The 26,055-nt window shown below is 47.7% G+C and overlaps 1 protein-coding gene across 1 annotated transcript in view; it reads right to left on the bottom strand.

The window, feature by feature from the left end:
- The window catches only part of LOC144260785 (vasoactive intestinal polypeptide receptor-like), a 182,321-nt gene that overhangs the window by 92,937 nt on the left and 63,329 nt on the right, over nucleotides 1–26,055 (bottom strand). The window contains exon 2 of the mRNA XM_077809524.1: nucleotides 25,782–25,878. Within this exon, the coding sequence (XP_077665650.1) occupies nucleotides 25,782–25,878 (97 nt within the window). The remainder of the gene's footprint in view (nucleotides 1–25,781; nucleotides 25,879–26,055) is intronic.

The following is a 26,055-nucleotide window of genomic DNA, read 5'->3' as shown; positions in this document are numbered from 1 at the left end:
CATGCACGACAAGTTAATGGTGGAGCTCTGAGCAGAACTTGGGAGTCCTGGCTCCCCATAGAACGACTAGCCTAACTTCCCACTGAGAGCTCAGCTGACTTGCTCTTCTGTAGCAACAATGCAAGTTACTGCATCTTAGCAAAGCAGGGCAGAGTTAGACTTGGACTCTGAGGCCAGACGGGACCGTCATGATCATCTAGTCTGACCTCCTGCATGTTGCAGGCCATAGAACCTCGCCCACCCGCTCCTGTAACAGACCCCTAACCTCTGGCTGAGTTACAGAAGTCCTCAAATCGTGGTTTAAAGACTTCGAGTTACAGAGAATCCATCATTTACACTAGTTTAAACCTCCAAGTGACCCATGCCCCCTGCTGCAGAGGAAGGAGAAAATCCCCCAGAGTTCCTGCCAATCTGACCCTGGGGAAAATTCCTTCTCAATCCCAAATATGATGATCAGTTACACCCTGAGCATGTGGGCCAGCTGGACCCCTGGAAAAGAATTATTGTGCGCCATGCGTATTGGCAAAACCAGCCTCGCATAGAGGCGCAGTACCATGCTTTGGAGAGCCTTAGCAATGGCATTATTGAGAGGAGGGCTGATTTTGCAATGTCTGACTTGTTCCTATTCCAGAGACACACACAACATTCTGAGCCAGCCTTTCCACTGCACGCAAACAGAGGTGATTGCAATCACACCTGTTTAACATTCTCTCAAGGACTGCGCAAACAACAGGCCAAGCAAAGGACCACGGAGGTAAAGATCAATTTGCTTGATCTTGACGGTTTCTTTATATAGATGTGCCAGCCAAACCAACCAACCGAACTTTCAATATGTGCTTACAGCAGGTATGGTCTATGCATTAGGTACAAAGGAGCTGTCACACTGAATCAGAGCACAGACCCCTCTACGCTTGCATTCTGCCTCTGGCTGTGGCTATGACCGGACGCCTCAGAAAAAGGGATAAATAGTGCACACTGTCTATTAAAGTGATGGTGGGAGGGAGGTACACCGGGGTGAAGAATTCCTTCCGGATGCTGCAGACAACCAGCTGAGGCCCACTGGGTGGAATGCGCAAAGATATTTAGGAACCTCACCCCCCATTTAAATCAATGGGAGTTAGATGCCCAACCTGAATGCATGGGGATCTGATTAGCCTCAGCCCATTTCCCTAATACACATAGTTTCCAATTGACATTAGTAGTCATCAGATTATCCAATCCTGCTCTTTTCAGTTTGTCTTAGTGGCTTCTGCTGTAACAGGAGAAATCAAGACTGAGAATGGGGCAAAACGCAGGAGGTATTTCTGAGCATGCTTATCTTCTGGTCCAGAGGTGGCCAAACTGTGGCTCGTGAGCCACATGCGGCTCTTTTACCATTAAAGTGCGGCTCACAGACCCCCCCAACGCCCCCATTCTCCACCCACCAGACTGGGGAGTGGGGCAGAAAGCTCAGGACCTCCGCCTTGCAGCGAGGTGGTGCGGTAGGGGCTTCTACCTAGCGGGAAGGGAGGTCTTGAGGCGTTTGCCCAGCGGGGAGGGGGTCTTGAGCCCTGCGGGGAGCACCTGCCAGGGCTCGGGGCTTCAGCAGGAGCAGGACTGAAGCCCCAACCCACAGTTCTTGGCAGGTGTGCCCTGGCTCTTGAACTTCTGAAGATTGTCATATTTGGCTCTGAGGGCCAGTAAGTTTGGCCACCCCGGCTCTGGTCAATGTTACAGAGGGAAGGCACTTCTGCTGTGGAGATATACATGAATAAAGAGAGACAGGCAGACAGGAGGAATAGGACTCGGAGTTTCCTGTTTCCCCATTCCTATGTTCAGACCACCCTTCTCTTTCCATGTCATTGTGATACATCCCCATGGGAGAATTCTTCCACCTCAGTCACGTAAAAGCAGCCCTATCTACTAAGCAAGCTGAAGCATGCAGTTTACACCCTTTTCATTCGGGTTGACAAGACCAACATTTTCAGGAGTGACTAGAGATTTGGGGTGCCTCCAAGGGAGGAAGTAACATAGAAGACTTACCGTTACGGGGGCCCGGCTCTGGGCCACCAGAAGGGGCGGGGCCTCAAGCAGAAGGGGCGGGGCTGGGGGGGGTCGGCCTCCCCCAGCCAGCCCGTCCGCGCTGCCCGGGGTTGCGGTGCCGATTTAAAAGGGCCTGGGGCTCTCAGCCCCTTTTAAATCGCCGCCAGAGCCGCTGCCCCTTTCACTTCCTGCCTCTGTGCCCCTGTTGGCGGCCCTGCCAGCAGGGACCCTACCGGCAGGGCCGCCGTTAGGAGGGGGACAAAGGAGGCAGTCACGTTAAAGCGCGTGGCAGCATTTTAATGTCAGCTGCGTACGGGCTGGTACCAGCGGCCACTTCTTACTAGTACGCCATACCAGCCCGTACTGGCTTACTTTCACCCTTGGGTGCCTCCCTTTTTGGATGCTCAATGGGAGACACTTTGAAGGGGTGTGATTTTCATAGGGTGGGTGCTTAGGCATAAATAAACAACACGAATAAAGGATCCCAACTCCTTGTGTGCCCCTCGATCCATTCTACGACAGTGGTGCAGAGTTCAGTCAACAAGAGGCTGTTAAAAATCTCAGGGGCCAGAAAAAGTACTGCCCTCTCAGTGGGCACCTATAACTGCAGGACACTGATGAGAGATGATTCGATCAGCCGTCTAGTGGAGGAGAAGGCAAGGACAGCCTGCGGCATCCTTGGTCTCTGCGAAACACAACGAAGCAAGGAGATGGAAGCGAACCGGAGAGACGAAAGTATCATCGTGTTGGAAAAAGGAGACGGTGCGAGAACCATTGGAGGAATTGGCTTCAACATCAACAAGGAATGGTCTTCAGAAATCATCTCCTGCAAGTTCAAGTCATTGCGCATTTGGACTGCTACACCTCCAACTGAACAAGAACAGAGCCCTCATGATTATTCATGTAGCGGGGGCAGTTACCTCGCTCCGATGGAAAAGGCTAGGCTGATTGGAGAAGTAGCTACAGCTGGGGCCACGCCCAAGCAGGCCACAGGTGGCCCGATAAAAGGGCTGTGAGCCAGGAGCTGAGGAATCTCCCTTCAGCCTTGGAGGGAGAAGGACCTATCTGCCTGGGAGAAAAGGGTACCTGAAGCGGAGCAGGGCTGGGGAAAGGGAAGAGGAGCTGGGGAGCTCCAGCCTGGCAACTCCCCAGGCTGAGGCCCTGTTAAAGGCCCAAGGCAGGTACTGGGGCCGAAGAGGGATAGTCCAGGGACAGGCAGAGACAGCTGGTCCAATCCTCTTGCTGATGATGAGTGGCCATTACAGACTGCAGTTTGCCCCAGTGAGAGGGGGGCTAGCTGATGACTGGCAGTAGCCACTGAGGCAAGGTGGGTTTAGAGGGTTGGGGGTTCCCCATGGAGGGGAAACCCAGAGTAAGGGGGTACTGCTGGGTAGAACCCTGAGGTAAAGGGACACGGGGGCCTGCGGCAGGTGAGACACCAGCCAACAAAGAAAAGAGCTAATTCCCAGGAGATGCTGCACTGGTGAGTCCGCGATCTGCTACAATTCGAATCTATGCTCCCACAAGCAAAAATGACAATGTGGAAGAATTCTATCAGGAGCTCAAGGAAACCCTTGCTCAAAAATCCACATATACAATCGCGATGGGAGATTTCAACGCCAAAATTGGAAGAGGAAAAGAAGGTGAAAAGTTCATTGGAAGGTACGGCACCGGTGAACGAAATCCATGAGGAGAGTGACTGGCAACTCTGGCGGAGGTGAAAGGAATGTTCATTGGTAACACCTGGTTTAAGAAGAAGGCCAAGAGGAGGTGGACATTGATCGCGCCCAATGAAAAGAAGAACAAGAACGAGATTGACTATAGTATGATTGATAAGTGGCGCATTGTACAAGACATCTTAGTACTTCAACTTCAAAGAAAAGGTGGAGATGAAAGCGTTAAAGATGGCAAATCAGAGACAGCAGCCAAAAGTATTCGATGAGGCAATCTTGAAATCGAACATTTCCAAAGAAGACTGGAGTCCTATAGATAACTGTTATGAGGATCATAAAAACTTCACTGATAAATTGACGCAACGTGTGAAATTAGCTGAGAAAGAAAGAGCGAAAAGAGTGAGGGGAAGAATCTTGGAGGAACCGCGGAACTTGCTAGAGAAGCAGAGGCATATGAAATGAAATTATGGTGACAAACTTGAGTACTCCCTCCTCTGCAAGTTGATAAGATGACGACTAAAGGAGGACTTCAAGAAGTACCGAAATGAAAGGCTCTTAAAGATGGCTGAAGATCGCAGAAGCCTCAAAAAATGCAAGAGGGAACTGACACTGCACAGGTCAACAATAATGGTGCTGAAGAACAGGGATGGAAAACCAGTAATTGACAGAACAGGGACAGAAATGATCTGAACTGTTCGCGTCTCAGATAAATGTCCCAGTACCAACACTTCAACAGACCAACGGGCACATAGCTCCCAATCCTCTTCAGTGAAGTTCGACATGCAGTTCCCCAAATGAAGGAAGGAAAAGCCCTAGGTGAAGATGGACTGGCAATCAAAATGATAAGAGCTGGAGGCCAAGACCTCTGGGAAACCCTTGCTCAGAGGTTTAGCCGTTACTTGGAAATGCAGACGATACCATGTAGCTGGAAGGAGTCCAACACCATTCTGCCGTACAAGAAGGGCGATTGTGAAGATCTCAAGAACTATCGTCCAGTTTGCCTGCTCTCACGTCTACAAGCTGTTCACTAAAATAATAACAAACCGACTCTCACAGAGTCTGGACGAGTAGCAGCCGAGAGAGCAGGCAGGCTTTTGAAGGAATTTCAGCACAATGGACCATATTTTCACTAGAAACCAGTTATTGTAACGCTCAAGTGAATACAAATTCCCTTTATGTATTGCCTTCGTTGACTTTAAAAAAGCGTTTGACAGCGTAGAGATCAATGCAGTGTTGAAAGCTCTTGCAAAGCAGGGCATTGACACAAACTATATCAAACTATTAAAGGAAGCAAATTCTGACTGCACGACAGATATAACTTTGATACCCACCTTCACACTCCAGTTAAGAAAGGTGTCAAATAAGGAGACACAGTTTCACCGAAACTCTTCACAGCGTGCCTTGAAATGGTAATGAGGCAGATGAATTGGAAGGGTGGAATCAACATCAACGGGGAGCAGTTAAACCATCTCAGATTCGTGGACGATATTGTGTTGATCGCTGAAAATACTATCAAATTACAGAAAATGCTGCGAGAATTCAACACAAAAAGTAGCCGGAGTCAGAAGCCAGGCAAGGGAGCAGGGCTGGAGCAGATTTGAGTGAGATAGGAGTAGGTCTGGAACAAGGCTGGGAACGAGGCGGGTACAGGAGACATCGCAGCTGCAGGTGTATGCATTGAGCAGCCGGTGACCTGCCACTGCTGCTGAGCTTAAAGCACGCCTGTTGGCTCCTTGCAGCCAATGGGGTGGGCCGGCCCATCAGGCGATTCTGCTGCAGCTCAGCTGGGCTCATTAACTGACCTGAGCCAGCTAGCCCCAGGCTCAGCTAAGGGAACACAAACCCATTGTTCCATCTTCTGACCCTGGGGCTAAGGCCAACAAGCCTCCTCCCCAAGTTCAGGACTCTCCTGCCCTACTTTTGGAGCAGGATTATGCTTCAGGGCAGCTATAACCCTCAGTCAGCTTCTCCCCAGCTGGGTCCTTTTTTACTCTCTCCTTTCACCTGTTGGCTGGCAGAGGTCACCATGTGGACACCCTCTTCCTGCTAGCTCCTCTGGGAGCACCTCTCCTTAGAAGCCTCCTCTCTTTTGGAGCACAGCCCTCCAACAGAGCAGTGGTAGCCTCCTATCAGGTCCAGGCACTCATTAGCTGCCAGCCAGCCACCTCAGCAGTTAATTATTTGCAGGTGGGCCAAGCTGGCTTGTTCTCCTTAAAGAAGCCATCACAAATAGATTGGACCCTGATTCCCCTTCAAGGGGCCGTCCATCCTACGACGAGACCAATAACAAGTGGTTACCCAAGTATAGGACATTTTAGCAGGGTTATAGCCTGCCTAATATATAGATTGATTTCTTGTATGCTGATAAAAGTGTCATTCTTAAGGAATGTTTCTACTAGCCCCTACTTAATATGAATTGCTTCCTATGGCATATAAATGGCCAGGCTAGAAATTTCATGACCTTCCAGAGTGAGAAACTATATCATCTTTCATATGAATCTCTTCCCTGAAACCTCAGTGGGCTTAGAAAAGCAGCATTCAGACCCAACGGAAGATTGAAATACCTGAGCTTTTATGGCTGCACGAGCATAGATTCCCAGCCAACATTGCAATCTTTCTTTTCTCCATAAGTCAAATATTTCTATTGCACTATGAAGTGACATACCCATCAATTTATATAAACGGAACACATTTCCAGGAACTGCTGTTACAGACTCCTCTTCCAATAACAAGAGCGGGGCGGCTGACCTTGGGTCTGATCCTAGAGTCCTTATGCCTGTTAAATCCCAACTGGCTACAGCGAGAGTTTTGCCTAAGCAAAGACTTCAGGATCTCGTTCTCGCTTATTATAACCACTGTGCAGGCTGGTATTCCAGTCCATGGAGCAGAACAGCGGAAAGACTAACGAATGTCTCTCCCCCAGCTCTGTCACCTGGTGCTCAGCATCCTGCTTGTATGAAGGCCAAATATTTACTGGCAAGTAAAGATGACATTACAGCTGATGTTCTGCAAGACATCCCTCATTCATAAATCTCCTTGAATACACGTCTCAATTAGATCATCAGCTTGAAAGCTCTTTCCCCCACCTGCACCCTCCACAGCTTTATGCCCCCATCTCTGCATACCAAGTTCTCTAGACACCAGGGCATGCTGACACTGTGTTTTAAACTCAGAGCCCAGGTTTTCCAACTTAGCTCGTGGGCCTCGCGCTATGGTGCTAAAACCAGCTTGCAACTCTGCATGGAATTCAGGCTCTGAAACCCAGAGAGGCAGGGGTGGGCTTGAGAACCGGAGCTCCAGCCCGAGTCGCAGTGTTTACATGGTTGCTTTTAGCGCGGTCGTGCGAACCCAAGTCTGCAGACCTGGGCTCCAAGACTCGTTTCTGCACGTTTTAAAACACAGTGTAGACTTACCCACGATAGACTCCTTAGACACTAAAAGGCTTGATTCAATGCCCACTGAAGACAGTAGAAAGATTCCCCACTGACTTCAGCGGGCTTTGGATCAGGCCCAGAGCTCTCAACGGGGTTTTGATGCAGCCTGTGGGATGCCTGGGAGTTGCCAGTGCAGACATCAGTTGGCACAAAGCAGAGAGATCCTTGCTCTGTTAAATCATCAGTCAGAATCAAAAAGGGGGTTTCTTAACCATAAATCCGATAAGGGGAAAAATGCATGCAAATCATTATAGAAAACAAATTAAAGCTTTTCATCTGGGGATTACATTTGAGCAACTATCCTGTGCCTCTAACATGCTATTAGTCTGTAGCAATGGTATTCTCTCCTGTTTATTTTTATAACCTTTGCATAACTAACACTGTGCGTATTTGCATATTATCCTATTGGAAAAAAAAACCACAAAACCCAGCACAAGAACCAAAAGGGCATTTCCAAATGTTACACGTCTCCAAATGAAAATGCCTTTTTCGGGACGAGATTTGTTTTCATTAAATGGTTTTTAATCCTGAAAGTGAGAAGACAGCTGTTCCCAAGTTGAATAAACACTGCTGTTTGCTAGAAAGGCTGCAACCTGAAAATTTCTACAACACTCAAGACAAAATTAAAGCTTCAAACCCAATGATGCAGTGAGGCACAAAATGGATGGAACTGGAATCCAAGACTATAAACATGGTTCAAAAAAGAACTAGATAAGTTCCTGGACGATAGGTCCCTCAATGGCTATCAGCCAGGATGGGCAGGGACAGTGTCCCTAGCCTCCGGTTGCCAGAAGCTGGAAACGGGTAACAGGGGATGGATCACTTGAAGATTACCTGTTCTGTTCATTCTCTCTGGGGTACCTAGCATTGGCCACTGTTGGAAGACAAGATAGTGGGCTAGCTGGACCTTTGGTCTGACCCAGCATGGACGTTCTTATCTTCTTATGGATTCGCTCTTCCCACTCAAGATTCTCATGGGGAAACCTCAAAAGGCACAGATGCCGACCAGAATCTTAAGAGAATTCCACAGGATACTTTACATATTCCCTGTTATGCCTTTCTGAGGGCAAGTTCAGAGCAAAATCCAGGTCTTTTCTGTACATCTCAGATTGCTTACGTGCAATACAGAGCTTCATCAGTACTCGGTTCCTATGCAAGTCTCCCATTACCAGCAATGGGAGTTCTACTCTAGAACAGGCAAGAGGGGGACGAAAAGCTGGATCTTAGACTAGGAATTTGTACTTTATGGGGTAAGGAACATTTTTCAAGTCCTTCAGGCCAAAAGTAATTGCAAGCTACCTTTAAAAGGTAGGAAGAATGGCTCTCATTGTCAGGACCTTTTCATTAACATTCAAGGAAACTGCCCAGCTAAGTCCTGTCTCTTGCCTCCACGTTGGACATCAGTTGTCCATGTGTCATTTCTTTTTAATTTGACAATTTTGTGTACCAGCATTTTCACCAGAACCTCGGAGAATGGGATTTGTTGCTTAAGACAATGCAAACTTTGGATCTGGAATTCAAATGCTCCAAAGGTTGGGGGTGTTCAAATCTGGAGCTATAGCTTGAAACCATCTCTAGGAAAACATGTGCTTCCCTTTTATTACTATTATTATTCATTATTATCTACATAAAAGATTCCAGGATTGTCCCTCTGAAGCCTAGAATGTCTGCTGAGTCAGTGTGAAGCAATGGAAACAGCATGGCTGAGAGCTCATTTTGTTTAGAATATCACCAGCTTCAATGATCACTGGGATTCAAGGATTGTTGCTGCCCAATTTTAGAGCCGTCAGCCACTTGGTCTTTTCAAATTACATTTGTGCAGCAGCATGGGCTTTCAGCTACAATAAGGCACGTACTTATGCTGTGCCAAGAGTCCTAGACCATTGTGATATCAGAGATAACTCAACCAACCCAATACCTTTACTCTCCAGCTAATTTGCATGCAACAATTTCATTGGCTGTATGAGGGAGGCTGCACAGATGGTGGATTACTTGGCCCAACTGCTACAGTTCACCCGGTTCAATCATCACCGGGATTCACGGTTTGCGAAGGTCCAAGTTTTAAAGTTCTCGGCTATTTTCAGCTTTTTTGCACATACGACTTTATGTCAGCGTGAGCTTTCGACGACTAGTTAGTTTGTTTTACTGTAGCACCTAGGAGCCCTACTCACAGACCAGGGCCCCACTATGGCAGGTGCTGTACAAGCAAAACAAAAAGCTAGCTCCTGCCCCAAAGAGCTTTCAGATGCCTGCTCCTGCAACACAACAATATTAGGGAAGGCCACTCTGAAAGAGGGGCTCACTTTAATGTCTTTGAATTTCTTGACAACCAATCCACTCCAGTCTCCCAACTTGAGAGAGAGATTTTTGGGGACTGGATAGGTTGGAGGACTATTAAGCGCTCCAGATTCCAGGTTCCAATATGACACAGGTCAGCAGTGACTGAGGGCAGTCGCCATTTTGATAAGCTGGGAAGTCTAATTCCCAATGGACTGTTCTACAGAGCCACCCTCACTGTTGGCCCACTTTTGTTGACAGTCTCGGCCGACAGGCCAACAGCTGAGGGGTTATGATTTTGTTTGAGCATTGCTGAAATTTTCAGGCTGAAGCATTCAGTGTTCATCTGACTTAGGAACACCTGTCTTTAATGGAGGAGATCCCTTCAGGCCAGGGGGGAAGCACATTGATAGGACAGATATGCAAGGAGCATACTGGCCCTGTTCTGGTGATGGAGGACAACAGCCTCAGGGCTGTCAATCCACCACCAACCCCTTTCAAAAAAGCCCAGATCTGACCGCTTTATACACTTGGAGGCCTTAGCCAGTTCAGAGGGTGAGAATTCACTTCAGTCTTTACAGGAAAAGAGCTATTAATTATCTCTTATCTTGCTGCACTATAAACAGAGAGTGATGTATAAACAGACTCCTCATTTAAACTGCATTAAACTTTTTCCCTGTTGGATTTTTAATTTCCATATGTTTGCTGCCTTTTCTCTTGTAAAACACATCTTGATCGCTTCAAAATGTGACAAAGCAGCTCAGGCCCCAAATCTGGCCTTGCAAGCCAACATCGGTTATATGCACATGGAGCTGGAAACAAGAGTTGTCTTCACTGAGGTTAAACTTTGTACGTCCCACACACCAAGATTACATATATAATGGGCGAAATGGGTTTCCATGCCATGATGCCGTATGCAACTGCCCAGATGAGCCTGCAAATCCTGACTTGGATGCATACATCACAGTGTATTGCCCGAGTGAGTAAGCACATGGGAGTTTGAAATCTGGGCCACTATTTCCCCTTGGGCTTTAACAGAAGTAGCACCAATCACATTTCCTATTGTGACAGGGTCGGGCAAGACGGCTATAGCAGAGTAATAGAAGGCAGATATATTAGCCCCAGGTTAAGTAGGTCCCTTTTCCCTGGGTAAGGTAACAGGGAAGGTTCCAGAACAATCAGGAACCTTCTGGAGACAATTAAGACAGACAGGCTGATTAGAACACCTGCAGCCAAACACGAAGCAGCTAGAATCAATTAAGGCAGGCTAATCAGGGCACCTGGGTTTTAAAAAGGAGCTCACTTCAGTTTGTGGCGTGTGTGTGAGGAGCTGGGAGCAAGAGGCACTAGGAGCTGAGAGTGAGAACACGGACTGTTGGAGGACTGAGGAGTACAAGCATTATCAGACACCAGGAGGAAGGTCCTATGGTGAGGATAAAGAAGGTGTTGGGAGGAGGCCATGGGGAAGTAGCCCAGGGAGTTGTAGCTGTCGCACAGCTGTTCCAGGAGGCACTCGAGACAGCTGCATTCCACAGGGCCCTGGGCTGGAACGTGGAGTAGAAAGCGGGCCCGGGTTCCCCCCAAATCCTCCCAACTCCTGGTCAGACACAGAAGGAGTTGACCTGGACTGTGGGTTCAGAAAAACGGCCAAGCTGAGGGCTGCTGTGAAGCTCCAAGGCGAGCAAATCCGCCAATAAGCGCAAGACCCACCAAGGTAGAGCAGGAACTTTGTCACACTATGAAACAACTGAGTCTCAAAATATTGGTTGCCATGATGAAAAATGGAAACCAGTGGTCTGGTCCTGTGAGGTGCTGAGCGCCGGCAGTCGGATTCTGAACTCACTTAACTCCCACTGAAGTGAACAGGAGCCAAGTATCCTCACAACGAGGCATTTGGCACCTGGCAGACTCAACACCTGAAAGCTATAAGCAGGGGATGCCGTGGAATCCTGTCAGTGCAGAAAATCACATTCCCCTTGCTCTGGTCATTAGTCCAGATCTTCAGCTAATCTCAGAGCTTTAATGGTGCCCTCTGTCTTCTTGCTGACTTCATTCATACCCAAGTATGTGCTTTCCAGGCCATTAAAGCAATCTCCAAGCTGTGGGCAAGCTTTCTAAGACTTCCACCCCTCTCTAATAAGCTCTGTTTATGACGTTGGGTCTTGCTGCTCAGCACCGTAGACCAGAGAGCAGCTTGTCTGAATGCACATTGCACAGAAGCCTGTCAAATTACTTACAACAGATTTCACAGCTCAGTCGCTAATTCTCATGTTGCTTAAGGAATGAATGATTAGAAAGGGAATTGATTAGCAGTAATGAGATAATCAGATTAGGAACACAGTCAACTGACCTAGTCATGCTTGCTTTGGCTTGCCTCGCTGGTAAATCCCCTCCGTTTTTTTGCTCCGTTATTTCAATTAAACCAAGCGGTTTGTAAGCTGCAGCGGAGGAGGGGGAATCGCTTTTTTGGGAACGTTACATAACGAACACAAGTCAGTGAGCAGCGATTTGCTAAAGGCTTTGCAGTGTGCCTCCTGGCACACCCTCAGGGGCTCCAGAGCGCTCCACTTGGAAAGACATTTGCCAGCATCTGTAGGCTCTGAAAGCAAAATGAGGACAAAACCTTTCCTCTTGTGCTACTGTGAGAAAGTTCGTTGCTGCTGTGGGTAATGTTATTACTAGCTACACAAGCTGTAGAGTCACAATTTATGAGGCCAGAAGGGACTATTTGTGATTATCTAGTCTGCGCTCCTGTCTAACCCAGGCCATAGGACTGCTCTTTACCCATTCCTGTTTGAGACAGAGCATGTATCATCTAGGAAAACATCCCATCTTTATTTTAAAATTGCCAGTGGTGAAGAATCCACTGTACCTTTGGTCAATTGTTTCAGTGGTTAATTACCCTCACTGTTAAAAAATTGCACCTTGTTTCTAGTCTGAATTTTTCTAGCTTCAACTTCCAGCCATTCGATTTTGTTATACGTTGGTCTGCTAGACTGGAAAGCCTTCTGTTATCAAATTTCTGTTCCCTGTACAGGTACCATAGACTGTGATCAAGTCGCTCCTTAACCTTCTCTTTGTTAAGCTAAACACATTGAGCTCTTAGAGTCTATCACTAGAAGGCATGTTTTTCTAATCGTTCAGTCATTAATGTGGCTCCTCCCAGAACCATCTTTAATATATCAACATCCTTTTTGAACTGCAGACACCAGAACTAGACACAGTATTTCAGCAGTGGTCTCCCCAGTGCCAATTACACAGTGTGACAGGGTCGGGCCGGATGGCTACAGGAGAGTAATAGAAGGCAGATATACTAGCCCCAGGTTAAGTAGGTCCCTTTTCCCAGGTAAGGTAACAGAGAAGGTTCCAGAACAATCAGGAACCTTCTGGAGACAATTAAGACAGACAGGCTGATTAGAACACCTGCAGCCAATCAAGAAGCAGCTAGAATCAATTAAGGCAGGCCAATCAGGGCACCTGGGTTTTAAAAAGGAGCTCACTTCAGTTTGTGGTGTGCGTGTGAGGAGTTGGGAGCAAGAGGCACTAGGAGCTGAGAGTGAGAACACGGACTGTTGGAGGACTGAGGAGTACAAGCATTATCAGACACCAGGAGGAAGGTCCTATGGTGAGGATAAAGAAGGTGTTGGGAGGAGGCCATGGGGAAGTAGCCCAGGGAGTTGTAGCTGTTGCACAGCTGTTCCAGGAGCCAATCGAGACAGCTGCATTCCACAGAGCCCTGGGCTGGAACCCGGAGTAGAGGGCGGGCCCGGGTTCCCCCCAAATCCTCCCAACTCCTGATCAGACACAGGAGGAGTTGACCTGGACTGTGGGTTCACGAAAACGGCCAAGCTGAGGGCTGCTGTGAAGCTCCGAGGCGAGCAAATCTGCCAATAAACACAGGACCCACCAAGGTAGAGGAGGAACAAGGTAATAACAACTTCCTCTTCTCCTGTTTCTACATCCAAGGATTGCATGAGCTCTTTTGGCTGCTGCATCGCACAGGATGCTCATGTTCAGCTGATTATCCACAATGATCACCTGGGTCTTTTTCAGAGTCATTGTTCCCAGGAGAGAGACCCCCATCAGCAATGTGATACATGCTAATATCATTCTGGGGTGTATTAGGAGGAGGGTCGAATGTACGACACAGGAGGTAATTGTCCTGCTCTCCTCAGCACTGGTGAGGCCTCAGCTGGAAAACGGTGTCCAGCTCTGGATCTCACACTTTAAGAAAGATGTGGACAAAATGGAGAAAGTCCAGAGAGAGCAACAAAAACTATCAAAGGTTTAGAAAACTTGACTTATTGGGAAAACGGATATTTTTGAGAAAAGACGACTGAGAGGGGACCCAATAACAGTCTTCACATATATTAAGGGCTGTTACAAAGAGAACAATGATCAATTGTCTCCATGTCTTTAAAAGGGGTACAAAGAGGACCTGGGGAATTATACACCAGTCAGCCTACCTTCAATACCTGGATTTTATTTAGCGTGTGCATAGTCATCTAGCCCAGCAATGGCATCTTCAGTGGGGTGATGCAGTTCTTCGCGGCCACCGCTGAACCTAGTCAGCAGGCATTTCTCGACAACGTGTGTCATCGTCTGTGTTGCACCGCAGCTGCACAAAGGGCTGTCACGAAGGCCCCAGCGATACTGGCTGGCTGCACAGAGACTTTGCCCGGTCCGGAATCTGTTCAACGGGGACCATTGGAGACAGGGCAGGTCAAAACCAGGCGGGCAAATTTTGGGGTCAGCGACGAGGGACTGGTTGGGGATTATAACAGATAGCCATTCCTCTTGCCAGAGTGTTTCTGCCCTAACATCCTGGCGGGGTGGATGAGACCATAATGGGCGATGTGACGGCAAACGTGCAGCTGGTGGTATAAAAAGGTCATTGTGCAGCGGTAGGCTTGAGTTGGTGCGTACTTTCTCCAGTAACTTGCAAGTGGCAACCTCTCATCTGATAGGAGGAGGAGCAATATTGCTCAGAACTGGGAGCCGTGGAAGTGGAGTCGGACACAGAGTACCGGAGATGATACGCATGGAGGCATGTAACTGCGTATCCACCAGTTTGGTGTGTGACGATTGGCTCCATACTGGTGCACAGGACTCCACCACCGAATACGCGGTGGCAAGAGCTGACGTCCATGGAGCTGGAGCACGAGCACCCCATGACAAACCTGCCAGTTTGCTAAGAAGATTGTTGTGCATCTTAACTTTAGCCTAGAAAGATACCTAGAAAGATACTTATAAACAATCAGTTTGTAAGCATTTAGAGGATAATAGGGTAATAAGGAACAGCCTGCATGGATTTGTGAAGAACAAATTATGCCAAACCAACCTCATTTCCTTCTTTGACAGGTTACTGGCCTAGTGGATAGGGGGAAGCAGTAGATGTGATATATCTTGATTTTAGTAAGGCTTTTGACACTGTATCACAAACTAGGGAAATGTGGTGTACACGGTATTACTATAAGGTTAGGTGCACAACTGACTGAAAGACCATACTCAAAGACTATGCTGCTAGACTGCAAGGGCTTAGCTAGTGGAGTCCCTTAGGAGTCAGTCCTGGGTCCAGTACTATTCAATAGTTTCACTAATGACTTGAATAATCATTCAAGTGGATGGAGAGTATGCGTATAACCTTTGCAGAGGACACCAGGCTGGGAGGGGTTGCAAGCACTTTGGGGGACAGGATTAGAATTCAAAATGACCTTGACAAACTGGAGAATTGGGCTGAAATCAACAAGATTAAATTCAATAAAGATAAGTGCTAAGTACTTCACTTAGCAAGGAAAAATCAAATGCAAAACCACAAAATGGGGAATAACTGGCCAGGTGGTGTACTCCTGAAAGGGATCTGGGGGCTATAGTGGATCACAAACTGAATACAAGTCAACAATGTTGTGCAGCTGCTAAAAATGCGAATATCATTCTGGGATGCATCAACAGAAGTGTCATATGTAAGACATGGGAGGTAACTGTCCCGCTCTACTCAGCATTGCTAAGGCCTGAGCTGAAGAACTGTGTCCAGTTCTGGGCACCTCACTTTACAAAAGCAGGGGCCTCACTGGAAAGAGTCCAGAGGAGCGCTACAGCAATGAAAAAAGATTTAGAAAACCTGACCCACGAGGAAAGGTTAAAAAACAAAAAACGGGACATGTTTAGTCTTGAGAAAAAGAGACTGGGGCGTGTGGAGAGCTGATAACAGTCTTCAAATATATTAACGGCTGTTATAAGGAGGACAGGGACCAATTGTTTTTCCATGTCCACTGGTGGTAGGACAAGAAGTAATGGTCTTAGTCTGCAGCAAGGGAGATTTAGGTTAAATATTAGGAAAAACTCTCTCACTATAAGGGTAGTTAAGCTCTGGACCAGGCTTCCAAGGGAGGTCGTGGAATCCCCGTCATGGGAGGTTTTTCAGAACAGGCTGGACAAACGCCTGTCAGGGATGGTCCAGGTTTACTTGGTGCTGCCTCAGCACAGGGGGCTGGACTTGATGACTTCTTGGGGTCTCTCCCAGCCCGACATTCCCAAGATTCTAGGATACCTGCACTTGAAGGGCAGAGTGGGAATCAGTATGGGGCCAGCTTTCATTCTCAAGCTCCTAAAGGGATTTCTAAAATGATGAAAAGTGACTTCAAAGTGATGCCTCAGGAAATTGAGCTGCAAAGTTTAAAAGGATACTGTCAAAGACTTGTTAGGAAATCTCTCTTAATAACAAGAGTCGACGTAGGACATATTAGCATAAGGAGCTACTTTCCATCCCCCAGGGTAGATGAACATTTTGCTTTGTATTAAACAGCAACAACATTGAGTATTATTATTTGCCTTGACGAAAAACAAACTGAAGCATTTCCTGGAGAAAAGGACAGTAGGACAACTTCACCTTGAGTAGCTTCTGCGCAGAGAAGCTGGGAATGGGCGACAGGGGATGGACCATTTGATGATGGCCTGTTCTGTTCATTCCCTCTGGGGCACCTGGCACTGGCCACTGTTGGAAGACAGGACACTGGGCTAGATGGACCTTTGGTCTGACCCAGTACGGCCGGTCTTATATGTTCTTATGTTGCACACAAAGCACTGGCAGGCCACCCCCTGTGGGTCAAGTGCAGTGCTGCATTCGCACCTCCTGGTTTCCCGTTCACCATCAGAACCTAACGCCCGAGCACCACAGTGGCACACGAACCACCTTCTGCAGCCCGAGACTGACCTATAAATAAATCAGCAGGATTAAAATGTGTCTGTGATGGCGCATTAAGGCAATAGAACAGCAGGCGGGTGACTCACGCTGCATGCAGCAGTAATAGCCAGAGCTCAGCGGAATCGTTATCAATAGCCTATAGATCTGGTCTGTTGCCTCACAGTCAGACCTCCCATGTAACAGCGACTTCGAAGGAGAGAAATTATGCTCCTGGGCAGAAAACCAGGAAGACTCCTAATCACCTCAGAGATAACAAAGGAAGGCAGGCTTTATCGCCAGACAGCTGGGTGGGTCCACGTTCAGTGGAACTCAACAGCATTTCCTCCTTAGCTAAGAGACAGCAGGAGCCGTGGCCAAAACCCATTTCCTAGTGTATTCATATCCAACAAAGAGCCTTTTAAATGACACAAGAAAAAAAAAAGCCAGAAAACATCAGTGACTTGAATTTTCAGAGGTTCAGAGCACCGACTGGTTCTTACCTAGCCGGTATGGGCTACAAGTGCTCAATGTTGCATCAGAAGAAAATAATAAAGGTACAGAGGCTATGGGGCCTTAAGGCCTCTTTACACAGCTCTGGAAGTGTAATGAGGGCATAGCGTGGGTTATACCTGTGTTCCCACCTTTACTCTGCTAGAATCATAGACTATTATGGTTGGAAGAGACCTCAGGAGGTCATCTAGTCCAACCCCCTGCTCAAAGCAGGACCACCCCCAACTAAATCATCCCAGCCAGGGCTTTGTCAAGCCAGGCCTTAAAAACCTCTAAGGATGGAGATTCCACCACCTCCCTAGGTAACCATTCCAGTGCTTCACCACCCTCCTAGTGAAACAGCGTTTCCTAATATCCAACCTTGACCTCCCCCACTGCAACTTGAGACCATTGCTTCTTGTTCTGTCATCTGCCACCACTGAAAACGGCCGAGCTCCATCCTCTTTGGAACCCCCTTCAGGTAGTTGAAGGCTGCTATCAAATCCCCCCTCACTCTTCTCTTCTGCAGACTAAATAACTCTAGTTCCCTCAGCCTCTCCTCGTAAGTCATGTGCCCCAGCCCCCTGATCATTTTCATGAGGTGCAGTAACCTTGCTGTAAATGGTTTCAGAGTGGTAGCCATGTTAGGCTGTATCAGCAGAAAGAACTAGGAGTACTTTTGGCACCTTAGAGACTAACAAATTTATCTGAGCATAAGCTTTTGTGGGCTAAAGCCCACTTCATCAGATGCATCCACATCTAAAAAAAGATATTTTAGAATTGGAAAAAGTACAGAGAAGGGCAACTAAAGTGATTAAGGGTATGGAACAGCTTCTGTATGAGGAGAGATTAAAAAGACTGGGAGTGTTTAGCTTGGCCAAGAGATGATTGAGGGGGGATATGATAGATGTCTATACAATCATGAACGGTGTGAGGAAAGTAAATCAGGAAGTGCTATTTACCCCTTCACAGAACACAAGAACCAGGGGTCCCCCAAAGAAATGAACACGCAGCCAGTTTAAAACAAACAAAAGGAAGTACTTCTCCATACAACGCAGAGTCAACTTTTGGAACTCATTGCCGGGGATGTTGTTAAGGCCAAAGGTATTACTGGGTTCAAAAAAGAATTAGATATGTTCCTGGAGGATAGGCTATTAGCCAAGATAGTCAGGCATGCAACCCCATGGTCTCAGTGTTTCGGAACCTCTGACTGCCTAGAAGCTGGGACTGGATGACAGGGGAGGAATCACTCAATGAATTCCCCTGTTCTGTTCATTCCCTCTGAAGCATCTGACACTGGCCACTGTGGGAAGACAGGATGCTGGGCTAGGAGGACCATTGGTCTGACCCAGTATGGCCGTTCTTATGACCTGTTTTTTTTTGCACACACTGAACCTGGTAGCAACTACTGGTGCTTCTCGGGCTGTGGTGGCTAAGTGCTCTGCATTACGCAATGCTACACCCCAAAAAGAGTGCTGAGATTGTGAGTGACACCGTTGGAAAAACAAACGCTCTCCAAATCTACCTCTATGCAACGGAATTCAGAGGTTGATGGCTTTCGCCGCGTTTATGGCATGTGTGATAGGATTAATATGGTGATGGAGCGTCTCCAGCTGCCAACATTCTCCAACCCAGAGCTGAAATTTTTAGGTTAGTGCTGGGAAATGATGTCCCCAATTGCCACTGCACTTGACAAACTTTGGGAGGTTGGGGCGGGGAGGGGGGGGGGTGAACATCGAATCTTTCTGTGGTGTGGTTCTGCCTAGTGTGCTTGTGCTAAAATCCAGGCTTGAGTCATTTTCTCCAAAATACAGTTCTTCCTCAGTAGATAATTCGAAGGAAGGATTTAGAAGACAGGTTGGGCATATTTTCACCATTGACGCAGCTGAGAGTAACCAAAGTACAAAGTCATTTGCTGTTGCTTCTGCGTCGCACCCATTTTTAAATTTGCACTGGCTGTAGACTCAGGATGAGAGAAAGATTTCAGAGGAACTTTTTTTTTAAAAAAAAAAAATAAGATCTGGTTTGTTGCGACACCCTCTGACGGGGTGTACGAACTCCACATTGGTGCAGCGAGGGTGAGGGCGTTGCTCTGGACTCAGGAAGCCATGCCCCGCCACCTCTGCTGGGTCTGCTCCCAGTGGACGGGGAGTTCCAAAGGGAGCAGTCTAGGCTGACCAAGCAGGAGAGAAGTTGGGTGCTGCAACCTCCTGCAGAGAAGTAGCTGAGGCTCTCAGTGGCTGTGGCTGGGACTCACAGTCAAGCCACCGCAGACCTTTCAACCGCGGGTGCCAAGGATGACGAGCTGCTGCCGATCGAGGAAGACACTCGGAATCTGCCTCTCAGGTCATTCTCCGAAGACAGACGTATGGTGCAGACGGAGGAACAGAAGCAGAGGTAGGAAGTGACCCAGGGAAGAGGCGTAAGGGCACCCGTTCCTAGCCACGTAGCTGGACCATCATTTGGATGGGTCTTGGGGTTGGAACCTGGTGGAGTGGGGCGGCCCAGGTTACCCTACCCTCAGCCACTGACTTACACTACTAGAGGACACTACCACTGACTCTAGCTGCTATGCAAGGCAGCCACTGATTCTCGCCATTGGGCCACATAGTCCTGAGTATTGCCACTAGGAGACACCGCTGGCCTTAGACACAACCCCCCCCCAGCACACCCTGCCAATGGCTATAGATCAAGCGACATCCAAAGCCGCCACTAATTTCTATGACTTGGATGATCAGGCGGCATCTGCATTAGACTCAGACTTAAGAATTGTTGGGAGACAATTTCTCAGTGATCCATTGCCTGAACTGGATCAACTGGACAGATACCCAGCAGTTGCTAAGCTCTTCATCTAATTTAATACTACACTGCCAAGCCCTGCTCCTGTGGAAAGACGATTCTGTAGCACTGGACAAATCCTTCTGCCAAGAAGGAACCAATATCAGGATATGTTCAAGATTATGCTGTTATTGAAGTAAAATGCCCATTTTATGGAATGATATGCTGTCTGTACACACACACACAAACACAAGAAAGGAAATGTATAAGTTTATTTACATTTTAAGAGATTTTTTCCCCATTAATTGTTGCTCTCTTCCTTCTCTTCCACTCTGTGCTTATATTATTTAAGTAGCTGACCATATACGGAGCAGACAATTGCAGTGAATATTGGAGTTGAAAGTACTTGAGCTTACAGTGGAACTTTTATGTATGAATACTATGGTTGTCAAGCGATTAAAAAAAATTGTGATTAAAAAAATTAACCGCAATGAATCACACGATGAGTCACACCGTTAAAGAATAACAGAATACCAATTGAAATGTATTAAATATTTTTGGATGTTTTTCTACATTTTCAAATATATTGATTTCAGTTACAACACAGAATACAAAGTGTACAGTGCTCACTATATTTGATCATTTTTTATTACAAACATTTGCACTGTAAAAATGATGAACAAAGAAATCGTATTTTTCAATTCACCTCGTACAAGTACTGTAGTCCAATCTCTATTGTGAAAGCGCAACTTACAAATGTAGGTTTTCTTGCACTCAAAAAACAAAACAATGTTAAACTTTGGAGCCTACAAATCCACTCAGTCCTACTTCTTGTTCAGCCAATCGCTCAGACAAACAAGTTTGTTTACATTTACAGGAGATACTGCTGCCTGCTTCTTGTTCACAGTGTCACCTGAAAGTGACAACAGGTGTTTGCTTGGCACTGTTGTAGCCAGCGTCGCAAGGTATTCACGTGCCAGATGCACTAAAGATTCATATGTATTGGTATTCATATTAAATCTATATTCTATTGCTTAAGAGTGTGATTAAAAGTCTGTTTAATCGTGATTAATTTTTTTGAGTTAATCGCGTAAGTTAACTGCGATTAATCGACAGCCCTAATAAATACTTAATTACTATTTCTGGCACACTTGTACTTATAAGTACTTCTGTAATGGTGCACTTAGCACTTATACGTAAGTCCTTTTTAAATAAGCCTCAGGGTACAATCACAATTAGCTCTATGCACCTTTACAAGTCAGCAGTGGGACTTGGGGTGTGTCTGCACTGCAATCAGGAGGTGTGACACACCTGAGCTAGCTTGGATCAGTTCCTAGAGGACCAGCAAGTGTAACATGGGAAGCTTCATAAAGTTGGGAATGTTTTCCTAGGAGGTGTATGGAAAAAAATCTCTCAGGTGTGTCTACCCATGCTGCAGTCACACTTTCCAACTGCAGTGTAGACTTACCCATAATGAAAACTGATTGGTTCTGTCCATTTTTAGGGTGGTCTTTCCACTCAGGAATGAGGGACATTGGTGCTCTGCTCTGGCCCATTCTGTACCTGTTCTCTGGAAACCTAGAGGACTTTTGCTGCCAGGCCTGACAATTAGGCACCTGCCACCAGCTCTGAAAATACAGGGGCGGGGGAATTTGAACAGAAACCCAGCTGTCACTTGACTTCTACCAACACAAACCCCTCCAGCATAATGCCTGGCCATCCAGCAGCATGTTAATGCAGCCCAGATTGTTTCTTAGTGGAAAACTACTTGTACATCTAGAGGTAAAAGGTAACAATCGATAAAAGTGCCACCGCAGGGTGTTCTTGATTAATCATTTGCCACTGGCTTAATGTAACAAATCAAACAGATTCATCCTCTTTCATCAATACACTGATAATGGCTCTGACATCCACTGTTATTTCCAGTTTCCTACGGATCATCTGTGTTTTTAATTCCACTCATTTAATTAGAAAGAATTATAAATTAGTTGTTTAACCACAGTAGATTTTCTTTCTGCCAAGAGGATGCAGAGTGTGCGGAAGATAGATAACACACAAACACACTCATAAATCAGCGTATTCTATTAAAGGCGGCAGGGGGCCTTATTCACTTTTTGTTCTCCCTTTCCCGTGTGCCAAAATCCTGCTTGTTAAGGATCCATCTCATGACGGGTTTAACAGAGATGTTATGCGCTAGGATTTTTCTGGCAGCTTTGTTTAGTTGAAATGGTAATCATTTTAATATATGGGAGTGCTGTTCTACTTAGTGGCAGCTGCTGTTTCAGATCTCTCTCCCCATCTCTCTCTCTCTCATACACACACAGCCAATTGTGCGCAGCACTGCTTTCAGTTACATGACTGATGCAATAGTTTAGCACCAGTCTAGGAGAGTCGCTTTTTTGCCACCTGTGCTCTCACACTGCACGCTAAACCCTGAAATGCCCACACGCAAGGACAGACACTTGACAGGGATACATAAGCTGCACGGAAGCACACGGGCACTCACTGCATGCTTAAATGTTCAGTGGCAAAGGGACAGGGATTAGGATTGCTGGTAGGTGCCCTCGCGACCAGGCTATAGAGGCATTCCCTTGCTTGCTCTTTTTGGCCCAATGGCTACAAATATTTCATACCAAGTGGAACAGCTTCAACAGGAAAAAATGAGAGGGCTTCACTGCCCCCACCTCAGAGTAGCCTATAGCCCGGTGTGTAGGGTACTTATTTACAAAATAGAACAGTGGTTCTCAACCAGGGATATGCGTACCCCTGGGGGTACTCAGGGGTCTTTCACGGGGTACATCAACCCATCTAGAGATTTGCCTAGTTTTCCAACAGGTTACGTAACAAGCACTGGCAAAGTCAGTACAAACTAAAATTTCATACAGACAATGACTTGTTTATCCTGCTCTATATACTATACGCTGAAGTACAAGCACAATATTTATATTCCAGTTGATTTACTTTATAATTATATGGTAAAAATGAGAAAGTCAGCAATTGTTCAGTACTAGTGTGCTGTGACACTTTTCGATTTTTATGTCTGATTTTGCAAGCAAGTAGTTTTTAAGTGAGGTTAAACGTGGGGTACGCAAGACAAATCAGACTCCTGCAAGGAGTACATTAGTCTGGAAAGGTTGAGAGCCACTGGGAGACCCAAGTTCAAATCCCTGCTGTATAGTACAGACTTGAACCAATGTTTCTCTACTCCCAGGCTATCATCCCAGAGCCAAAGGTGCAGGAGTATTTTGTGAATCTAGCCCTTCATTTCCTTTGCTTTTATTAAAAACACCTGGAACATTTTGTTCGACCTGACCCAAAATGTTTTTGGATTTTTCAGTCCAGGCAGCAAACCAGGAAAATCAGTTCCTTGCCCAGCTTTCCTGGTGAGAAGGTGTGGCAACATTGCAGGTGTATACATACACAAAGACGCCGCACACCGAACTCCTGCAAACACCCACATGCTGCCTAGGCAAAGGCACTACAGACTGCACATGCCCTGCGATCTCAGAAGCCGTCCCACTTAATGAAATCAGCTGAAGTCCCTGCAGAAATATGGATTTGTTTCAAGCCAATAGTTTCACGTGGCACCATGAAAAAATCAGAATTCATTTAGACACTTGCTAATAACGATGGACATTAATGCGGTGCAATGCGGTCCATGTACCATGCTCAATATGGACCTTACTTAGGTTGTGGGTATTGTAACACCGACAGACCCCGGTTAGCAGGTGGGATTGAACCTGGGACCTCTGAAGCTTAATGCAGGAGCTTCTACTGAATGAGCTAAAAGCCACGTGGCATTTAGCTAAGGCTCTAGCAGACTCATTAATCTCCAAGTGGTATCGGTGTGTAGCGGGGTGGTCATCCGCTCTGGGCCTGAAAGGGTTGCAGCCAGCCCTGGGAAAGGGCTGGGGCTGTGAGCTAAAGGCTAGGCTGACGGGGAAGCAGCCACAGCTGGGGCCATGCCCCAATCAGGCCACAGCAGGCCTTATATAAGGCTGTGAGCCAGGAGCTCAGGCAATCTCTCCCTAGCTGTTGAGAGAGACGGGCCTGGCTGCTGGGGAGCTCACCAGGGTACCTGGGGTGGAGCAGTGCTGGGGAAGGGCAGAGGGAGCTGGGGAGCTTCAGCCTAGCAAAGCCCCAGGCTGCAGGCTGAGTTAAGGGCCCACGCGAGGGTACTAGGGATGCAGAGGGGCAGCCCAGATCTAGGCAGAGACAGCTGGTCTGACCCCCCCCCCTTGCCGACGATGAGTGGTTTACAGACTGCAGTCTGCCCCAGTGACCGGGGGCCAGAGGGTGACTGGCAGTAGCCACTGAGACAAGGACGGGATAGAGGGCTGAGGGTTCCCCTGGGAGGGGAGACCCAGAGTGAGGGGGCACTGCCAGGGGGCAGCACCCCAAGGTAAAGGGGCACCGGGGTCCGGGAGGGACACGGGGGCCAGCGGCAGGCAAGACACCGGCCTGCAGAGGGCACTCCGGGCTGGAAGAGCTAATTCCCGAGACAACCAGCAGGAGCGTCACACTGGTGAGTCCTCACCTCGCTGCATGGTGCCACGAGAGGGAACACAACCCGACACTCTGGAGGTGCGTGGGTTACAAAAACCTGAGCGGGTGTCAGCAGACTCCAAATCCCGCCCTGAATTAAATAGGGCTATGCCAGGGATGACCTTGGCATTTGTACATGATTATATAAGTAGCAAATCAATGTGCAGAATGCCACATTCTGTCTTTAGCCTAACTAAGGGCCGTGCCCAGAGAGCGAGACAGAAAGGAGTTTTCAGAAGGTACAGCAGAGTTTGGTCGGCAGCCCCCGGGGCAAAGCACAGTGAGCCCGGCACATTACTGACACAGATGAGTTCACGGGCTCCGACAGACACACGACAGGAGGCGGGAAGTGAATTCCATGCCCCGTGTGCTCCTTTCCACTCCCCATCCCTCCACAATGATCGGATTGTTCATTGCCATTGTGGGCATGTATATCACTGCTCCTTAAGCCTCCTTTAATCATGAGAACAGGTTCTGTGACTTGAGAGAGGCACTCCAGGAGGGCAAGTTAAACACACTCAGCCGGACTCCTGCTGCTTTAAGGATACTGCTAGTGTACTAGGTGAGGCCAATATAATCAAACTCCACACCACAACGTATTTCACTGTGTGCATGATTTCTAGACCAGGCTGATCTATGCTCAGGGCATACAAGAAATTGCACGGCTGCCAGAGGTGACACGTAACTGTGGATGGTGGGCAGGCATTGAAAGGCTCTGGGTGGGCATGTGACCACTCCACGCATTGCCTCTGTCTCCAGTCCTTGGCTCACCTCAGTGGGTGGTCTGCAAAGCGGGCCACGGGAAGCACCAGGACGCTAGCAGCAGGGACGGAGAAGCAGCCCCATGTAGCGGGATGAGGGGGAGGAGCTCAACCAGCCGCCCTGTCGCTTCCTCCCTCCTTGTGCTTCACAGATGCGTGGCCAGTGCCGCCACCAGGGGGAGCCGCTGCCGGGTGTCCCGGGGGGGCCGCCTGAGAAATCTAGGGGGGCATGTGACCCTGCGTGCCCCGCAATGCGTCGCCTCTGATGGCTGCACGGGGATCACTTGGAATAGCAGTTCCGGCATTTTCTGCACCCTGGGAGCACGGGGGCTGCTCCCTCCAGCACCCGCCAGAGAGGAGGATACCAAAAAAGGGGAGTACTCATACCCCTGCCTCTCCCCTTCCCCCTGAGGTGGGGTGGGGGGAGCAAGCTAACAGATGCAGCAAATTGCCAAGACTCAGCCCAGCATAAATGTGGAAATTGTGGAATTGAGTTGAACTCAAGAGTTTGGGGTCTTCCAGCTCCCAGAGAGGAGTACGATATGTGGTAGGAAGGACTCAGTGAGCAGGTCACTGCCCAGCTCTCTGTATGTGGAGTCTGAAAAGAGCCATCCCTTACCTACTGTCTGATTGTCCAGGCTGGAGTCTGCCAGGCATTTCTCACGCTCATGTTCGATCGCCAGCATGATGGTGCACTCAGGAGGTGTGCTTGACACCTACAGAAAGGGCAGAGAGAGAGAGATTGACCGTCAGTAAATTATCAGCCCATCCATTCTCCCTGGCACATGTATAGCTAAAGATGCTCCCCTGGGCCAAGTAAAAAAGATAAAACAGATTGAACCAAGTGTCTTTTTATGACTGTTTAGGAGAAATAACCAAGTAACCTAATGACG

This window comes from Eretmochelys imbricata, chromosome 2 (assembly GCF_965152235.1).
Source record: "Eretmochelys imbricata isolate rEreImb1 chromosome 2, rEreImb1.hap1, whole genome shotgun sequence".
Lineage (NCBI taxonomy): Eukaryota > Metazoa > Chordata > Testudines > Cheloniidae > Eretmochelys > Eretmochelys imbricata.
This window is presented reverse-complemented; position numbering and strand designations above follow the sequence as displayed.